This window comes from Phycodurus eques, chromosome 15, assembly GCF_024500275.1.
Source record: "Phycodurus eques isolate BA_2022a chromosome 15, UOR_Pequ_1.1, whole genome shotgun sequence".
In the NCBI taxonomy this organism is placed as follows: domain Eukaryota; kingdom Metazoa; phylum Chordata; class Actinopteri; order Syngnathiformes; family Syngnathidae; genus Phycodurus; species Phycodurus eques.
The window spans coordinates 17,404,535-17,417,808 of record NC_084539.1 but is presented as its reverse complement, the minus strand read 5'-3'; the positions used below and the strand labels follow the sequence as shown (position 1 = coordinate 17,417,808).

At 45.9% G+C, this 13,274-nt stretch overlaps 2 protein-coding genes across 2 annotated transcripts; both read right to left on the bottom strand.

Moving 5' to 3' along the window:
- Window positions 1-188: 188 nt before the first annotated feature.
- On the bottom strand, window positions 189-3,099 carry hwa (huluwa). The gene is made up of 3 exons (XM_061698084.1): window positions 2,536-3,099; window positions 1,723-1,918; window positions 189-355 (listed from the first exon to the last, which is right to left on the bottom strand). The coding sequence occupies exons 1-3, from the start codon at window positions 3,097-3,099 to the stop codon at window positions 189-191; spliced, it is 927 nt and encodes a 308-aa protein (XP_061554068.1).
- A 518-nt stretch (window positions 3,100-3,617) lies between these two features.
- LOC133413712 (dnaJ homolog subfamily B member 5-like) lies at window positions 3,618-8,261 on the bottom strand. The gene is made up of 4 exons (XM_061698415.1): window positions 8,019-8,261; window positions 6,943-7,204; window positions 5,864-6,417; window positions 3,618-4,532 (listed from the first exon to the last, which is right to left on the bottom strand). The coding sequence occupies exons 1-4, from the start codon at window positions 8,124-8,126 to the stop codon at window positions 4,299-4,301; spliced, it is 1,158 nt and encodes a 385-aa protein (XP_061554399.1). The 5' UTR covers window positions 8,127-8,261; the 3' UTR covers window positions 3,618-4,298.
- Window positions 8,262-13,274: the final 5,013 nt, after the last annotated feature.

Sequence of the window (13,274 nt, the reverse complement as noted above, 5' to 3'; positions counted from 1 at the left end):
GAGAATTTAAATGTGAAAGGTGTAGAATGAACGAATATTTAAACATTGTGAAACCTAAATATACATTGAACAAATTCATTCAAAAAGTGTGCGAGCCGAAGTCCTTGTGATAAGTGAGACAAACTAAAACTAAATTATGTCCACATTTTTAAATGGAATAAATAGACGCTCAAAAGTAAATGGACTTTTTACACCCAGTACTGTTTGCTGTGCACGGCAGGCCAGTGATGTTTGTGTTTGGGCACGTGGTTCTGCTTGACGTAGCACGGGTCGTAATAGTCCCACTCCAACGCTGACGTCAGCACGCCGTTGGACAAGCCGTCGCTGTCCGCCGACAAAATCCGCAGGGACACACCTTGAACACAATTTGGCAACTACTGTAGATCAGTTTCATATTTACAAAATAGTGATTTTATGTCTTTCATTTTGTAAAGAATTTATTAAAAATATTTTCATTTTTAAATTAACATTTATTGTATTGTGTAATTATTAATTTTTATTCTTTTATTTTTCTTTTATTTAATTGAACTGGTATTTTCATTTTAAAACGCGTGTATGTATATATTACAATGGTGCCTTGAGTGAGCCGACTTGCTAGTTTTGAAATAACAGCTGTCGTTCAGACTTTTTTTTTTTTTTGTGCTTTAACTTTTAAGCAGAAATTTGAGATACGAGTGCTGTTTGGTGTCAGTGAGCTCAACTCCAAGCAACAGTGTGGCAGATAGTGGGTTAGGTTTGTTTTTCCCCCAAACAGAGGCTTCAAGCTGTTTAATGCCACTTCGGGTTGAGGTTTACGATCAAACTAAACATAAAAAAAGAATGACATATCGTGTATTTATAACAATAACATAGCTTTGCCTTACAATAGTCTATTTAGCTTAATCCTAACAATGGAGTACGCCATAGACAGGCTAACGAATGGCATCGCTGTCACTTGTAAACTTTAAAGCAACAGATATTTGAACACAAACAATGGATCTCCACATGTAGACAGACAATGCAACAATACTCACAGGCGTTCATGTTTTATCCTTTTACAGACATTTGTATTACTGCTGCTTACTGAGTCAGTTGTGAAACTCTACTTCTTCGTGTGTCTGTGTCTCCATCTTATTGCCCCTCGGTAGCCAAGGTGCACATACTAGAGGGAGCAGCACAATGTCCATTGAACTGAAGCAAAAATGTGGTTAAAAACGGTTTAATTCTTTATATTCCATTATGTAATTAATGTGAAGTACAATATTATAGTGTTTTTTGTTGAAAAATGTTTTTAAAAAAAATGTGTGTGTGGGAGGCTGCAGTGGATGAATGGCATTATCATTCATTTCAATGGGATAATATGATTTCAGATACAAGTGTCCTAAGTTATTAGTGTGGTCACAGAACAAATTAAACTCATATCTCAAGGGGCAGAACTGTACTTTGACATTATTGTACCATCTTGCACACTGTTCCTCCAGTGAAGCGGTCTGTGCTTGTCAGCAGACAGCTTTCAATTCTTTCCTCTCCACCTTCTCTTTAAACACCAATGCAAGCAGCTTTACAGATGCCACCTCTGCTGAGCTGTCTCGCCCGCAACACACCAGTCATGGAAAAGGTAACCACAGCCACCTAGTTGCGTCTTGTTTTTTTATCATTTGGTCAATTTGAAGTGGGGCATTTAGTGATTCAAGTGACGATTAACTGGAGTGCGCATCTATTTGAGGAACTGCGGCAACAAACCTGCACTGGCACCAAAGTCGCTGTCCAGCCCGGAGCCCTCTGTCGACGTGTTGGGGCAGGAACCCACCGAGGGCGGCTGTATGTAGAAATCGCACTCCATGTAAACTTTGTCCAGCGGGTGTAGCGCGCCCGGGCTCGGCTCGGTCAGCATCCCGTAGGCGCTCGTTCGACGGATGCCAGCCATGTGCTCCGCTTCCTTGTAAACGCACTACTTGGACAAGTTGGGGTGGGGGGGATTTCAAAGACACAATCTGTAATTGGTATTGATACTGAACCGCGAATATGGAGGGTACACTTTTTATCAGTATTCACGTAAGTCAATTTCTGTAAATGTGTTTTACATATTGTGCGTTGCATTTCACATAAAAGTCCCCCCAAAAATTCAAGGTCCATTTTTTTGTATTTTTAATAGGGAAGTTGTGTACTCAGGGAAAAATAACAACAACAAAAAACATGTATCTGGAGGTGCTGCAGTATCAAAATGTGTTGTCTTAGTAGAGTTACAATGTTAATTTTGTAAATAGAATCCATTCTTCTTTTACTGTTTCAACATTTAAATAACCTTCATCAGATTGGATAGTTTAGTCAAACTTTCCCCAAACGTGTTATGCTTCCCTTTCAGAGATGTTTAAATGAAAAATGTGTTAAAATGTGCAAAACACATTGATCTTGCCTGGCCGGGGGCTCAGCACCCCGAAACCTCTGAGCCTAGACTCGCCCCTGGCTAGCAGGTAACCCCCCAAAAATTTAAAACTGCAGCTTTTTTTTTTTTGGTAAAATGTAGTTTTTCTTTTTCCCTCGAGGAGGACTCACTGTGGGAGAGTTGGGCGGCACCAGGTTGCCTCTGGTGTCTGCCTCCGAGTCGCTGGACTGAGAGAACCCCGGCGCTCTGTGACGCCTCTCGGCATTGCTGAATCTGGACGCCCGTGAGGAGGAGGTCGACGCCGCCACCGCCGCCGCCGCCGCCCGGATGCTGCTGGGCGTCCTCGAGGACCCGGACCCCGGCCTCAGCAGCCAGATCCCTTGCTCCCTGCCGGACGAAGAAGCCCTGGAGGAGGTGACCCGCGGCCGAGGCAGGGCGGGCTCGGACAGCGACATGTACGGCCTCCGGGTTGAGAACACCTCCGCGTCGGGCGACCTCCGGGCCCGCTGCAGGGCGGACTCCCGCTGCAGGAACCCCACCGCGTCCTCTGGGGACCGCGGCCGAGGCCTCGCCTTGGAGAGGAGCAGCAGCTTGTAGCCCAGGAAGAGGCAGTTGAGCAGGAGCAGCACGACCACGGCGGGGATGAGCAGCAGGACCACCAGGGTGAGGCTGGGCACCGGGTAACCCTCGCTCAGGTTGGGGGTGGGTGGGCTGCTCTGACGTGGGTGCGACATGTCATCCCAGTGGACATTGAAAAGGGCTTTTTTTTTTTCTCTCTCTCACTCTCTCTCCCGCTGATCTCGATTGAGTCCAATCGTGCGGCCACACGTGGTTTGGCGTGTCAATCAACCACTTTGTGTTCGTTGTGCATCTTTTCTGCAAACGAGAGGCTCGTCCTTCACCATCCTCGTGGACGCATACCGTGAAAAAGACCACGTGCGCACCACTCGAGTGTGCACGCGTGTGCGCCACAAACTGAGCGACATTACAGAGCGGCAGCTGCGCGCAATTATGTTCACTATGACGCGCGTGGCTGTGGCGAGAAAAAGCCGCTAGGGGGCGACAGTGGGCAGGATCTCTGCATGCAAAAAAGCTCTCGCACTACCATGATGAAGCTTGATCGAGTCAGGTGGCAAAAGAAGTACTCACAGTGGTGGGGAGTAACGAAGTAAAAGTAAAAATGTCACTGATCGAAGCAGACCAGGGGCGTCAAACATGACAAGACAAGAGGATTCACGTTTTTACATTGTGTTTAATTAATTTCATGCTGCCAGCTCCTAGTAAGACACTTTATATCATTGACAACCTTCAATTCAATAGAACAATTGACACATGAGTCTCTGTTAGAGACAACGTTGTTTGTGATTTTTTTGTACACAAAGGAGATCTTTGCACACAAGTACACGGTAAGAAAATCAATGTAAAAGTCCTATATGAGTACCATATATAACTATAGTCAAGTAGGTCACCCCCCCCCACCCCCCCGCCGCCTTGTGTTAAGTCTATACAGACTCGAATAACATACTGCAGTGATAACAGTACACATGATAAGAATACGCTTTTCATCGGAGAGAAAGGCAAAATGGAGACGTCCTCAGATACCAAAGAGCACTTTTGTCAGGTTTGATGGCGTCCACCTGCACGGAGCACAATGGGCGTTTGTGATTGGTTGTATAGCACCTCCTATTGGAACAGGCACCCGAGCCATTGGATACCTATTGCTTGGAGCTGTGGTCCCTCCGTTGGTCGGCGGGATTTTGTGGCTTGTCGATTGGTTCCCAAAGAATGTTGTGGGTGGGAACAGAATGTCAAATATGACTTTTTTAGACCCTTTTCTTTGGGGACCAATCACAGTCTTTGGGTATCTAAATGGTAGCGCTGCAGTTTTTCAATTGCTCGCCAGGGAATTTTTCCATCTGTGCTGCCGAGCAGGCTAGCACTGGCCCAGGCTGTGCTTGATGATTTCCCGCGACTGCGGCGGGATCCTGTCCGGGAAAAGCACCTGGAACTCCACCACCAGGTCGCCCCGCCGCGACGGGCTGCGGGCAACGGGCAGGCCCTCGCCCCGCAGGCGCCGCACCGCCCCCGGCCTGATGACGTCGCTGCACGGCAGGGGCATCAGGCGGTTGTCCAGCGTGGGAACGTTGACCGTGCAGCCGCAAAGGGCCTGGGAAAAGTGGAGAGGAGAAAGGAAACGTTAACTCTCTTGGAGGGCGGTTTTCGCAATGACTGGAAAAGTGTCAAGTAGCATAATATCGAACCATTGGATACGTAAAGGGTGGAGCTGCATTTCATTTATCCGAATGAGATGCCAAATATTGTACCCTGTTCTTGGGCAACCAGTCACAGTCGTTGGATATGGTTGATAGGTTGCAAGGGCTTGGAGAAAGTGTGTAAAAGAGAGGAAACTTTCGTAATTGTTCAGAAGGTGTCAAGTTGCGTAAGCCAGAAATGTGTCAGTCGTACTAAAAAGCCTGTTACGCAAAGGAAGGAAGCTCGCCAGGCCCGTTCTCTGCTGCGACTGCTGCCCTGCTAATCTTGCCGAGCGTGGGCGCGCATGAAGGGAGAGCTAAAGAGACGTAAACGCCTCCGCCGCCTCCTCCTTTGCAACATCACACAGAGCAAGCGAGCTAAATTTAGCGCGGAGCCTAGCGGGGGCGGATGAGGTAACGGGATGACAGGCTGCGATGCTTCGGTAGTGCCTACTGTGTCTTATTGAAGTCTTTTCGGTCATCGAGTGATTGCATAAACGAGAGGAAGTGTCGTGTGGGCGTAGTGGAGCAGTGGCAGGTTTTGTAACACATTTTATTGTAAGGTACCGATAGTTTGTTTGTCGTTGCATTTTTCATCACTGTGAAGTTGTGATGGTTACCGAATATCCTCTACTCGGAGGACCAAATGGCTGAAGCTACTGCAGTGGATTGATTGACCGCCAAAGAATCCCACAATACAGCAACATTGGCACGAGTATAAGACAAAAGGCTTTATTGTCTTGGCAGCTTCATTATTGGGCGAGCAATTGTAGTCGTGGAGCTGCAATTGGTTGGATTGAAACTAGTAAAAGACAAAAGGCTTGTTTACATCTTCAGTTTTCTTTGTGGAATTAATTTGTCCAGCGTCCCTGGGGGTCCGATCACAGTTATCGGGTATCGGTTTGTCGATTCGACGCCAGAGAATTTCCCCGATTGAAACTTTGCGAAAACGGAACACTTTAATGAGCGGGCGGCCTGATGCTTTTCTATTGCGCCATTCATTGATAGCCGCAGTTAGCGACCATTTGTAGTCACGGAGCTGCAGAGCCCGAGAGTTTCACTGATTGCAATGTGAAGAATCCAAAAGGCTTTTTTATTGACTACTTTTCATCTCGGAGGAATTCATTTGTAGATTTTTCTGGGGCGGAGCCACTGCGCTTTGTTTATTGATAGGCAGAGATTTGTGTATGCCGACAGAATCGTAGCGCTTGGTTGAAACGCGACCACCGAGACAAAGATACCTCACCTCTTTGAGGGTGATGCTGGCCGTGTAGATGATGTTGGAGCCGTCTCTCTTGTACTGCGGGTGCTCTTCGTCCCTGAGGATGAAGGTGACGTCGGCGGGCGTGTTGTCGGGTGTCTCGTCGCCCTCCCGGGGGAAGGTGATCTTGGTGCCCGCCTTCCAGCCTTTCTTCACCACCACGTTCAGCACCTTGTCCTCTGTCCACAGGCTGCGGCCGTCCGGACCGAGGCGGCTGCGGGTGATCTTGACGTGCTTGGCGCAGCCGTGCAACACGTCCTCCAAGCTGACCGGCAGCTCGCGCACTAGCGCCTTGCCCCACGGCCGCCGCCCGCCCCGCCTCAGGCCGCCGCCCTCGTGGCCGGGGTAACCGCCCACGTGGCTGAAGGGGAAGCGGCGAAAGGGGTTGAAGAGGTCATCGTCATCGCCGTCGTGACCGAAGAAGATGTCGAAGTGGTCGGAGCCGTGGAAGAAGGAGGAGAAGGTGTCGTGCGGGTCGGTGGGGAAGTGCTTGCGGAAAGTGTTGCCCTGTCCCGCCACGGAAACGCCGCTCTTGAGACCTGAATGGACAGACAGATGGGTCATTTCATAATAATAATAATAAGGATGATGCATTACTCTTATATCGTGCTTTTCTGACACTTAACCATTTCACGCATTATTCATTCACTCCTCAGTCACACCAGGCGGTGGTAGGCTACTTGTGTAGCCACAACTAGTCGGACAGAAGCGTGGCTGCCATTCTGCACCTACGGCCCCTCCGACCACCACCAAACATCCGACCACATTCGGTCGTAGGCAATGTGGGTTAAGTGTCTTGCCCAGGGACACGACGACGACATGCGCCCGGGCGGGGATACGAATGCTTATCGAATACCTTACTACTTTTTGGTACCTAAACATCAGAGCTAAAGCTACTGCGGTCTGCTGATTGGTTGCCAGAGAATTCGTATAACCATGGAAGTCTTAAGACACAGACTGGGTTTACGACTTGGCCTCACTCTACTTTGGTGAGCTGCCTAACTGCAGTAAAAGGCACACAGGGAGCGGCTCAGTCTCCAAATTCACAAATACTTGACGCTCACCTTCCTCTCCGAACTGATCGTAGACGCTCCTCTTCCCGGGATCGGTCAGCACCTCGTAGGCCTCGGCGATTTCCTTGAAGCGGTCCTCGGCGTCGGCGTCGCTGTTCTTGTCTGGGTGGAACTTGAGCGCCATCTTGCGGTAGGCCTTCTTGATCTCGTCCTCGTTGGAGTCCGGCGCCACGCCCAGGACTTTGTAGAAGTCCTTGCCGGCACTGGGCTTGATGGAAAGACAGGGGGCGTCCGGCTCCGATTTGGTGCCTTCCTGCAAGGAGGGACGAGGCGGGGTTGACATATTACCATTCATATGTTTTCATTCCATAGTGGCACCACTAGCTTCTTCATTCCTTCTGCTGCCTCTGTACTTTCTGTCTGCTGTGTATTTTAAAGGCTGGTGCATAGCAGTGGGGTGGGGTCGGGGGACTCGGAGGAGGAAGAAGGGGCAGACTTCCTTGACAACAGAGCTTCTCTGCAGCCATTGGATAGATGATACGTTTGCATTTGGATCACATCTATTAAGCCTTCATATCTTCTTTACTTGAAATGTCAGTGCACTGTGAACTAATGACACTTTTGTGTCCACATTCTCCAACAAGAACCATCCATCATGATGGTCAAGGTTCACCATTCCATTGTATTAACATGAATCATTTTACATTTATACATGCAGTTAAAAAGGAAATGTAATTTACAAAACAATAAATCATTTGAAGATATTTGTAAGATAAACATTTGCGTATATTTTTAAATGTAACAGATATATTTTCAATATATTGCCCAAATTCTTCAAGTATTTGCATATATATATATAATATATACAGTATTTGTAAATACATTTTCTTTTTTCTTACTTGGCAATATTTGTGTGCAGTAAGAAACACCAAATTTTTCTAGCACTTCTAAATTCAAATGCAACTAAATTCATTTGCAACTATATAATATGTTTTCAAATATATGTTAGGCGTAAGATGATAGGTATAATTCTAAGATTAAAGTACGTTTTGAACATGGACCATTAAACATAAAGATGCCCTCCAGTAAATCCCACGTGTGCCACATAGAAGGAATGTCCTACTTACAGCGGATGAAGCCGATCCCAAGCTGTCTCCTCTGTGCATCACCCGAACTTTGCACTTGACGTTGACATTTTTGTGCTTGACTCCAAACTGTGTCCAGATGAGAACCATGATGCTGCTCAAGTCGGCCGGGAGTTGCTGGGCTGCGGTGTCTCTGTCCGCTCGGCGCTGGTGCTGAAAAAGCTCCGGCTTGCGTCGCTTGTGTTCTCGGCTCGACTGCTAAATAGTGGCTCGGCTTCAGCTCCCTTTTCTACTCCACGCTCAGCCAGCCCACGCAGCGTGACCGAGCTTCCCCGCCGTTGGCCCCTCCCACTGCAAAGAGGGCCGCCGCGGAGAGGCGACCGATTGGTTGCCGGGCGCGGATGTTGCAGCCCTCTCGCGCCTTCTGGAGCATCGCTTCCGGAGCTCCAACAGGCACACGGCCAGATAACGGGAGAGCAAGCAGGCGAGTCACGACTCAGAACACCGAGCCCATTTTTTATTTTTTTTTTTTTAGTCCAGACAGAATAAACACAAGTCCAGACACCTGCACCATCAGTGCATGTCCTCAAATAGCTTTATTTATACACATGGGTACATTACTGGAAAGATAGATAGATAGACAGAGCGATAGATTTTTTTTAGATGTTTTCATATCTTATTATATTGTGCATGAAATGTAAACATTCGCATGACAAGGAGGAAAAAGTAAGTGAACCCTTTGGCAGCAATAACCTCAACCAAACATTTCCTGTAGTTGAACAGAATCAATGATCAGTATGAATTTTGGACCATTCCTCTTTTCAAAAGTGTTGTAGTTGGACGGATGGCCTCAAGTTCTTCTGCAAAGTATCTTGATAAACTTGTGTATTTATTTTTTACATTGATGATAACAAGCTGTCCAAGCCCTGAGGTAACAAAGCACACCAATACCATGATGCTCCCTTCACCATGCTTCACAGTTGGGATAAGGGTTTGATGTTGGTGTGCTGTGCCTTTTTTCCTCCACAAATGGCGCTGTGTGTTCCTGCCAAGCAATTCAACTTTGCTTTCATCGCTCTGCAGAATATTTTGCCAGTAGTGCTGTGCTCCACTACTTGGAAGAAAAGTAGTATTACTGAACTTTCTCCACTTAAAGACAATTTGTCTAACAGTGGGCTTATGAACATCAAGAGGTTTAGAGATCGTTTCGTAACCTTTTCCAGCTTCATACAAGTCAACAATTCTCAATCATAGGTCTGCTGAAAGCTCTTTTGAGCGAGGCCTGGTGCACATCAGGCAATGCTTCGTGACAGGGGACAATTCTAGTTCTGGTTTGTGTTTTGCAGTGGCCAGATCAGCTTTAAGCCACACCTCCAATCTCATCTCATTGATTGGACTGATTAGCTCTTGGAGAATCCATAGCCTTGATGTTCACTTACTTTTTTCTCTCCCTGTCCTGTGAAGGTTTACACGGTATTTACAACGAAAATATGTAAACATTTAATTGTGTGGTATTAGTTTAACCAGACTCTGTTTATTTTTGTGATTAAGCTGAAGATCAGACCACATCGGGACCCGATGTTTATTGGGTATCAAACCTCCATTAGGTCGGAGGATTTTGTTTTTGCAAATGCATTTTTATAATGATAGTAACGAATCGTCACAGAACCCCCATTCTGCTAATCTTCTGTTTTGTGTATGTAGGGCAGTGGGTGTGTTATAAAAGCTCCTTTTCAACTGCAATGATGTGCCACCCGCTGGCACAAACACGTTGTCAGTGAGACACTCCATAATGCCACCAGCTGCAGACGCCCACTTACATAAAGGGATTCAGAAATGAATGGTTGGCATCGAACCAAAACCAGCGACATAAACCTAGTGACTTCATCACCACATGAAGCGTATTGTTAAAGGTTGTAGCAACCTGCTCTCGAACGCCGCTTTCAACCAAAAGGAGAGTCATGGTGTCTATTTGGAGAGGCTGGTGGATGAAGGAGAACGGCGGACGTACATGGCAACGCTTCCTCCGCCTCCCCACCGATCAGGGGCGGAGTTTCCCGGGGATTCTCCTTGATGTCTGGCAGGAAGCGGAAGACAAATTTGGTTCGAGGAGAGCGTCACGCCTCTTCTTCTTCTCCAGTGATTCAGTTGAGCCTTTTTTTTCTCTCTTCTCTTCTTTTTTTTTTCACACGGCTGCAGCCCACAGGAACAGTCTGAACAGTCTGACTGGGTTTGGCCTTGCAACACATGCACACTAGCACAAATGTCACTACGTTGATAATAAGAGGCTATAGCATTAGGATTTTTACCTTTATTTCTGTATTCTAAAAAAAAAAAAAATGATGTACAGATACTGTGTTTAATATAATTTGTAATTCTAGACTACTGGAACAGTGAATTCTATCTATCTAGTGTACTTAATGAAGTGTCTGAATTCTGTCTGTCTGTCTATCGAGCCATCCGAGAATAATTTATCCATGCATGAAGGTGTACACAAGCGCATGCAAACCCAACACAGGAATGCCGGACCTGAGATTCGAACCCAGAACCTCAGGACTGTGACGCAGACTGCTAACGCCACAGGACTTGCCTCTGCTAGTTGTAACTATAGATCACAAAAGCTGGATAGATAGATGGGTAGATATATAGATGGAAGAACAGACGGAACCAATATATGAATGATGGAGGGAAAGGACACATTTTATTAGGGGGAGAACATGCAAACTCCACACAGGCTTGAACTGAGGCAGACGCTCTAACCAGTCGCCCACCGTGCCGACTTGATGCATATATAGATGTTATAATAATAGATGAATAGCGATGAATTGATGATGGATAGATCATGCTGTAGGTGGATAAAGATGAAGGAATGATGGATAGACAGCCGCACGGACAAACAGATCAACGGAGGGATGGCAGAGTAGAGACTTCATTATGTTTTATTATTATGTCGATGATAGTTGATAGACAGATTGATTGACAGACCTGTTATGCAAGTTTAAAAAAAAAATAACCCGCTGTCCTTGTTATGTGGGAGTTGAAAGATAAATCCTTTTTTCCTCACTATATCAACGCATGCCGGCACGGCCGACGACTGGTGAGCACATCTGCCTCACAGTTCTGGGGACCAGGTTTCAAATCCCGGCCCCGCCTGTGTGGAGTCTGCATGTTCTTCCCGTGCCGTCCCAAAAACATGCATGGTAGGTTGATTGGAAACTCTGAATTGCCTTCAGGTGTGAATGTGAGCGCGAAGGGTTGTTTCTTTCTGTGTGTCCTGTGGTTGGCTGGCGACCGGTTCAGGGTGTACCCTGCCTCCTGCCCAAAGATAGCTGGGATAGGCTCCAGCGGCCTGCGACCCTCGTGAGGATAAGCCGTAAAGAAAATGGATGGATGGATACCAACATATATTTATTTGATTGCACAATCTCTCCTGGCCTCGTTTCACTCACACTCAGCGCTCTTACACAATCCGCCGGTTCAGTGATGTACCAACAGCTATTTTTAGAGTCGTCGAGGCTCGAGAGCGGGCGACCGGCGAGACGTTAAAAGCACAGCCTTTTGTTGCCGCTTTCAGGTGTGAGGCTTTAATTAACACGCCGGTGTCTGAAGTGGGGGAAAAAAGGTGACTCGCCATCCATCCCGCCATTTGTCCGAAGTGGTCGTGAATCGTCGTTATGCAAGAGGTCAATTGGCGAACTGTAGAACTAAGTGAAAAAAAACAACATGGAGTGCAATATCTGTGTTTGTTTAATTAGCAGCGTGCGTTCTGACAAAAACAAGGCAGTGGTAGTCATTGGAAAGGTTGAGAAGACGTTAGCGGCCAGTTAACTCCTGGAGCGTCCCGGAAATTTTGTCATGTAAACGCAACATGAGTTGACATGTACAAAAGAATCAGTAAAAATAGCATTTAAAAGACATTCACTGCCATTGACGGGTTTAGAAGTCAAATATCAATGTTAACCGTGAGGGCTAGCGTTGAATGAGTTTTAAAAGTAACAGGTTATTTGTGGCCGCAAAATCTTTTGTGTGGCTTAATGTAATTCTACTAACTAACACACCAAAAAAAAGTTCATTTTCCTCAAGTGTATGTTTGATGGACATTCAGAACAGAGCACATTTCGCAAGAAAACGAGACGTTCTCGCAGTCCTTTTGACACTCCCCCTCCCCTTTTGTCTGGCACTTCCTCCCACGCGGGCCTGGAACAGCGACGGTGTCTGTTTGTCTGAACAATGGCGAGACAGTCACTGATTTGACAGATGGCTCCGGCTAGGAAGACGACGCTAAAAGCCAATCACTGGCTGTTCTGTTCTGTTCTGAGAGAACATTAACATACACTGGAGTCTGGAATATGAAACTGTATTTCATTTTTCAATGCTGCTACAGTACATTCATGTTATGATTTATGTTGAGCAGTTACCTAATTCTTGCTATGAAGGTGAGGCCATTTTCGAAGACGTCTCCATTGTTTTCGGAATTTCCCTATTGGGGAAAAACATTTATTATGCAAAAAGTGTGATATTTATTTATTTTTTGGGGGGGGAGGGGTAATGTGATGAATAGTAGTCTCAACAGCCTCGATGAGCTCAATATTTTTAATAGGTTCAGAAATGTGGAAGGAGGTAAATATGAAAAATGTCTCCATTAATTTGGGAATCTTGCCAGGGGAAAATGTGAAATTCTGCGAAATGGGGATTTTTTTGGGGGGAATATGACCTACTGTAATTTCCTCGGTTTTCCTGAAATGAGCTGTACATTTTGAAATGGAATCTGGTGAATCAGTTGGAAAACATTAAATGACACATTTAGTATGTTTCATTTGCCAGATTTACAGATTTACTCTAATGCTGTTAGAGCCACCTATTCCGTTATGCTAAATGGTTTTACAGGTTGGTAGAGGCAGCTACATTATTATTTATTTTTGTAGTACATTATTATTTATTGAAAAGGGGCGCCCTCTACTGCAGAAGAAAATCCATGGACATATATCCGCCCCCTTTCATAACAAGTATGATGACGTAGGAGGCAGAATTGGAGTATTAGTACATGTATAACATGCAAATTGCTACACTTGATCCAATTAGACCTGCCGGGAGGATCAAATGGGCTCATTCAATTACATATGTAAACACACATAAAATATGAAGGGATAAAACAATATAGAGTGTTATTTTTATTTTTAGAAATGATCTATGGAGGCTAATAATTGTAACAGCACAAGTGCTCTCACATGCAAAGAAAAGAAAACACAAACAAAAAGATTTTAAAAAAAAGAAACTTTATATTCTGGGGGGATATTT

Coding starts and splice junctions, on each gene's coding strand:
- hwa (XM_061698084.1), bottom strand. CDS start 3,099: ATGTCGCACCCACGTCAGAGCAGCCCACCCACCCCCAACCTGAGCGAG. Junction 1,919..2,535: donor TGCCGCCCAACTCTCCCACA/GTGAGTCCTCCT, acceptor TGCGTTTACAAG/GAAGCGGAGCACATGGCTGG. Junction 356..1,722: donor CGACTTTGGTGCCAGTGCAG/GTTTGTTGCCGC, acceptor ATTGTGTTCAAG/GTGTGTCCCTGCGGATTTTG.
- LOC133413712 (XM_061698415.1), bottom strand. CDS start 8,126: ATGGTTCTCATCTGGACACAGTTTGGAGTCAAGCACAAAAATGTCAAC. Junction 7,205..8,018: donor TGGGATCGGCTTCATCCGCT/GTAAGTAGGACA, acceptor CCCTCCTTGCAG/GAAGGCACCAAATCGGAGCC. Junction 6,418..6,942: donor CGATCAGTTCGGAGAGGAAG/GTGAGCGTCAAG, acceptor CTGTCCATTCAG/GTCTCAAGAGCGGCGTTTCC.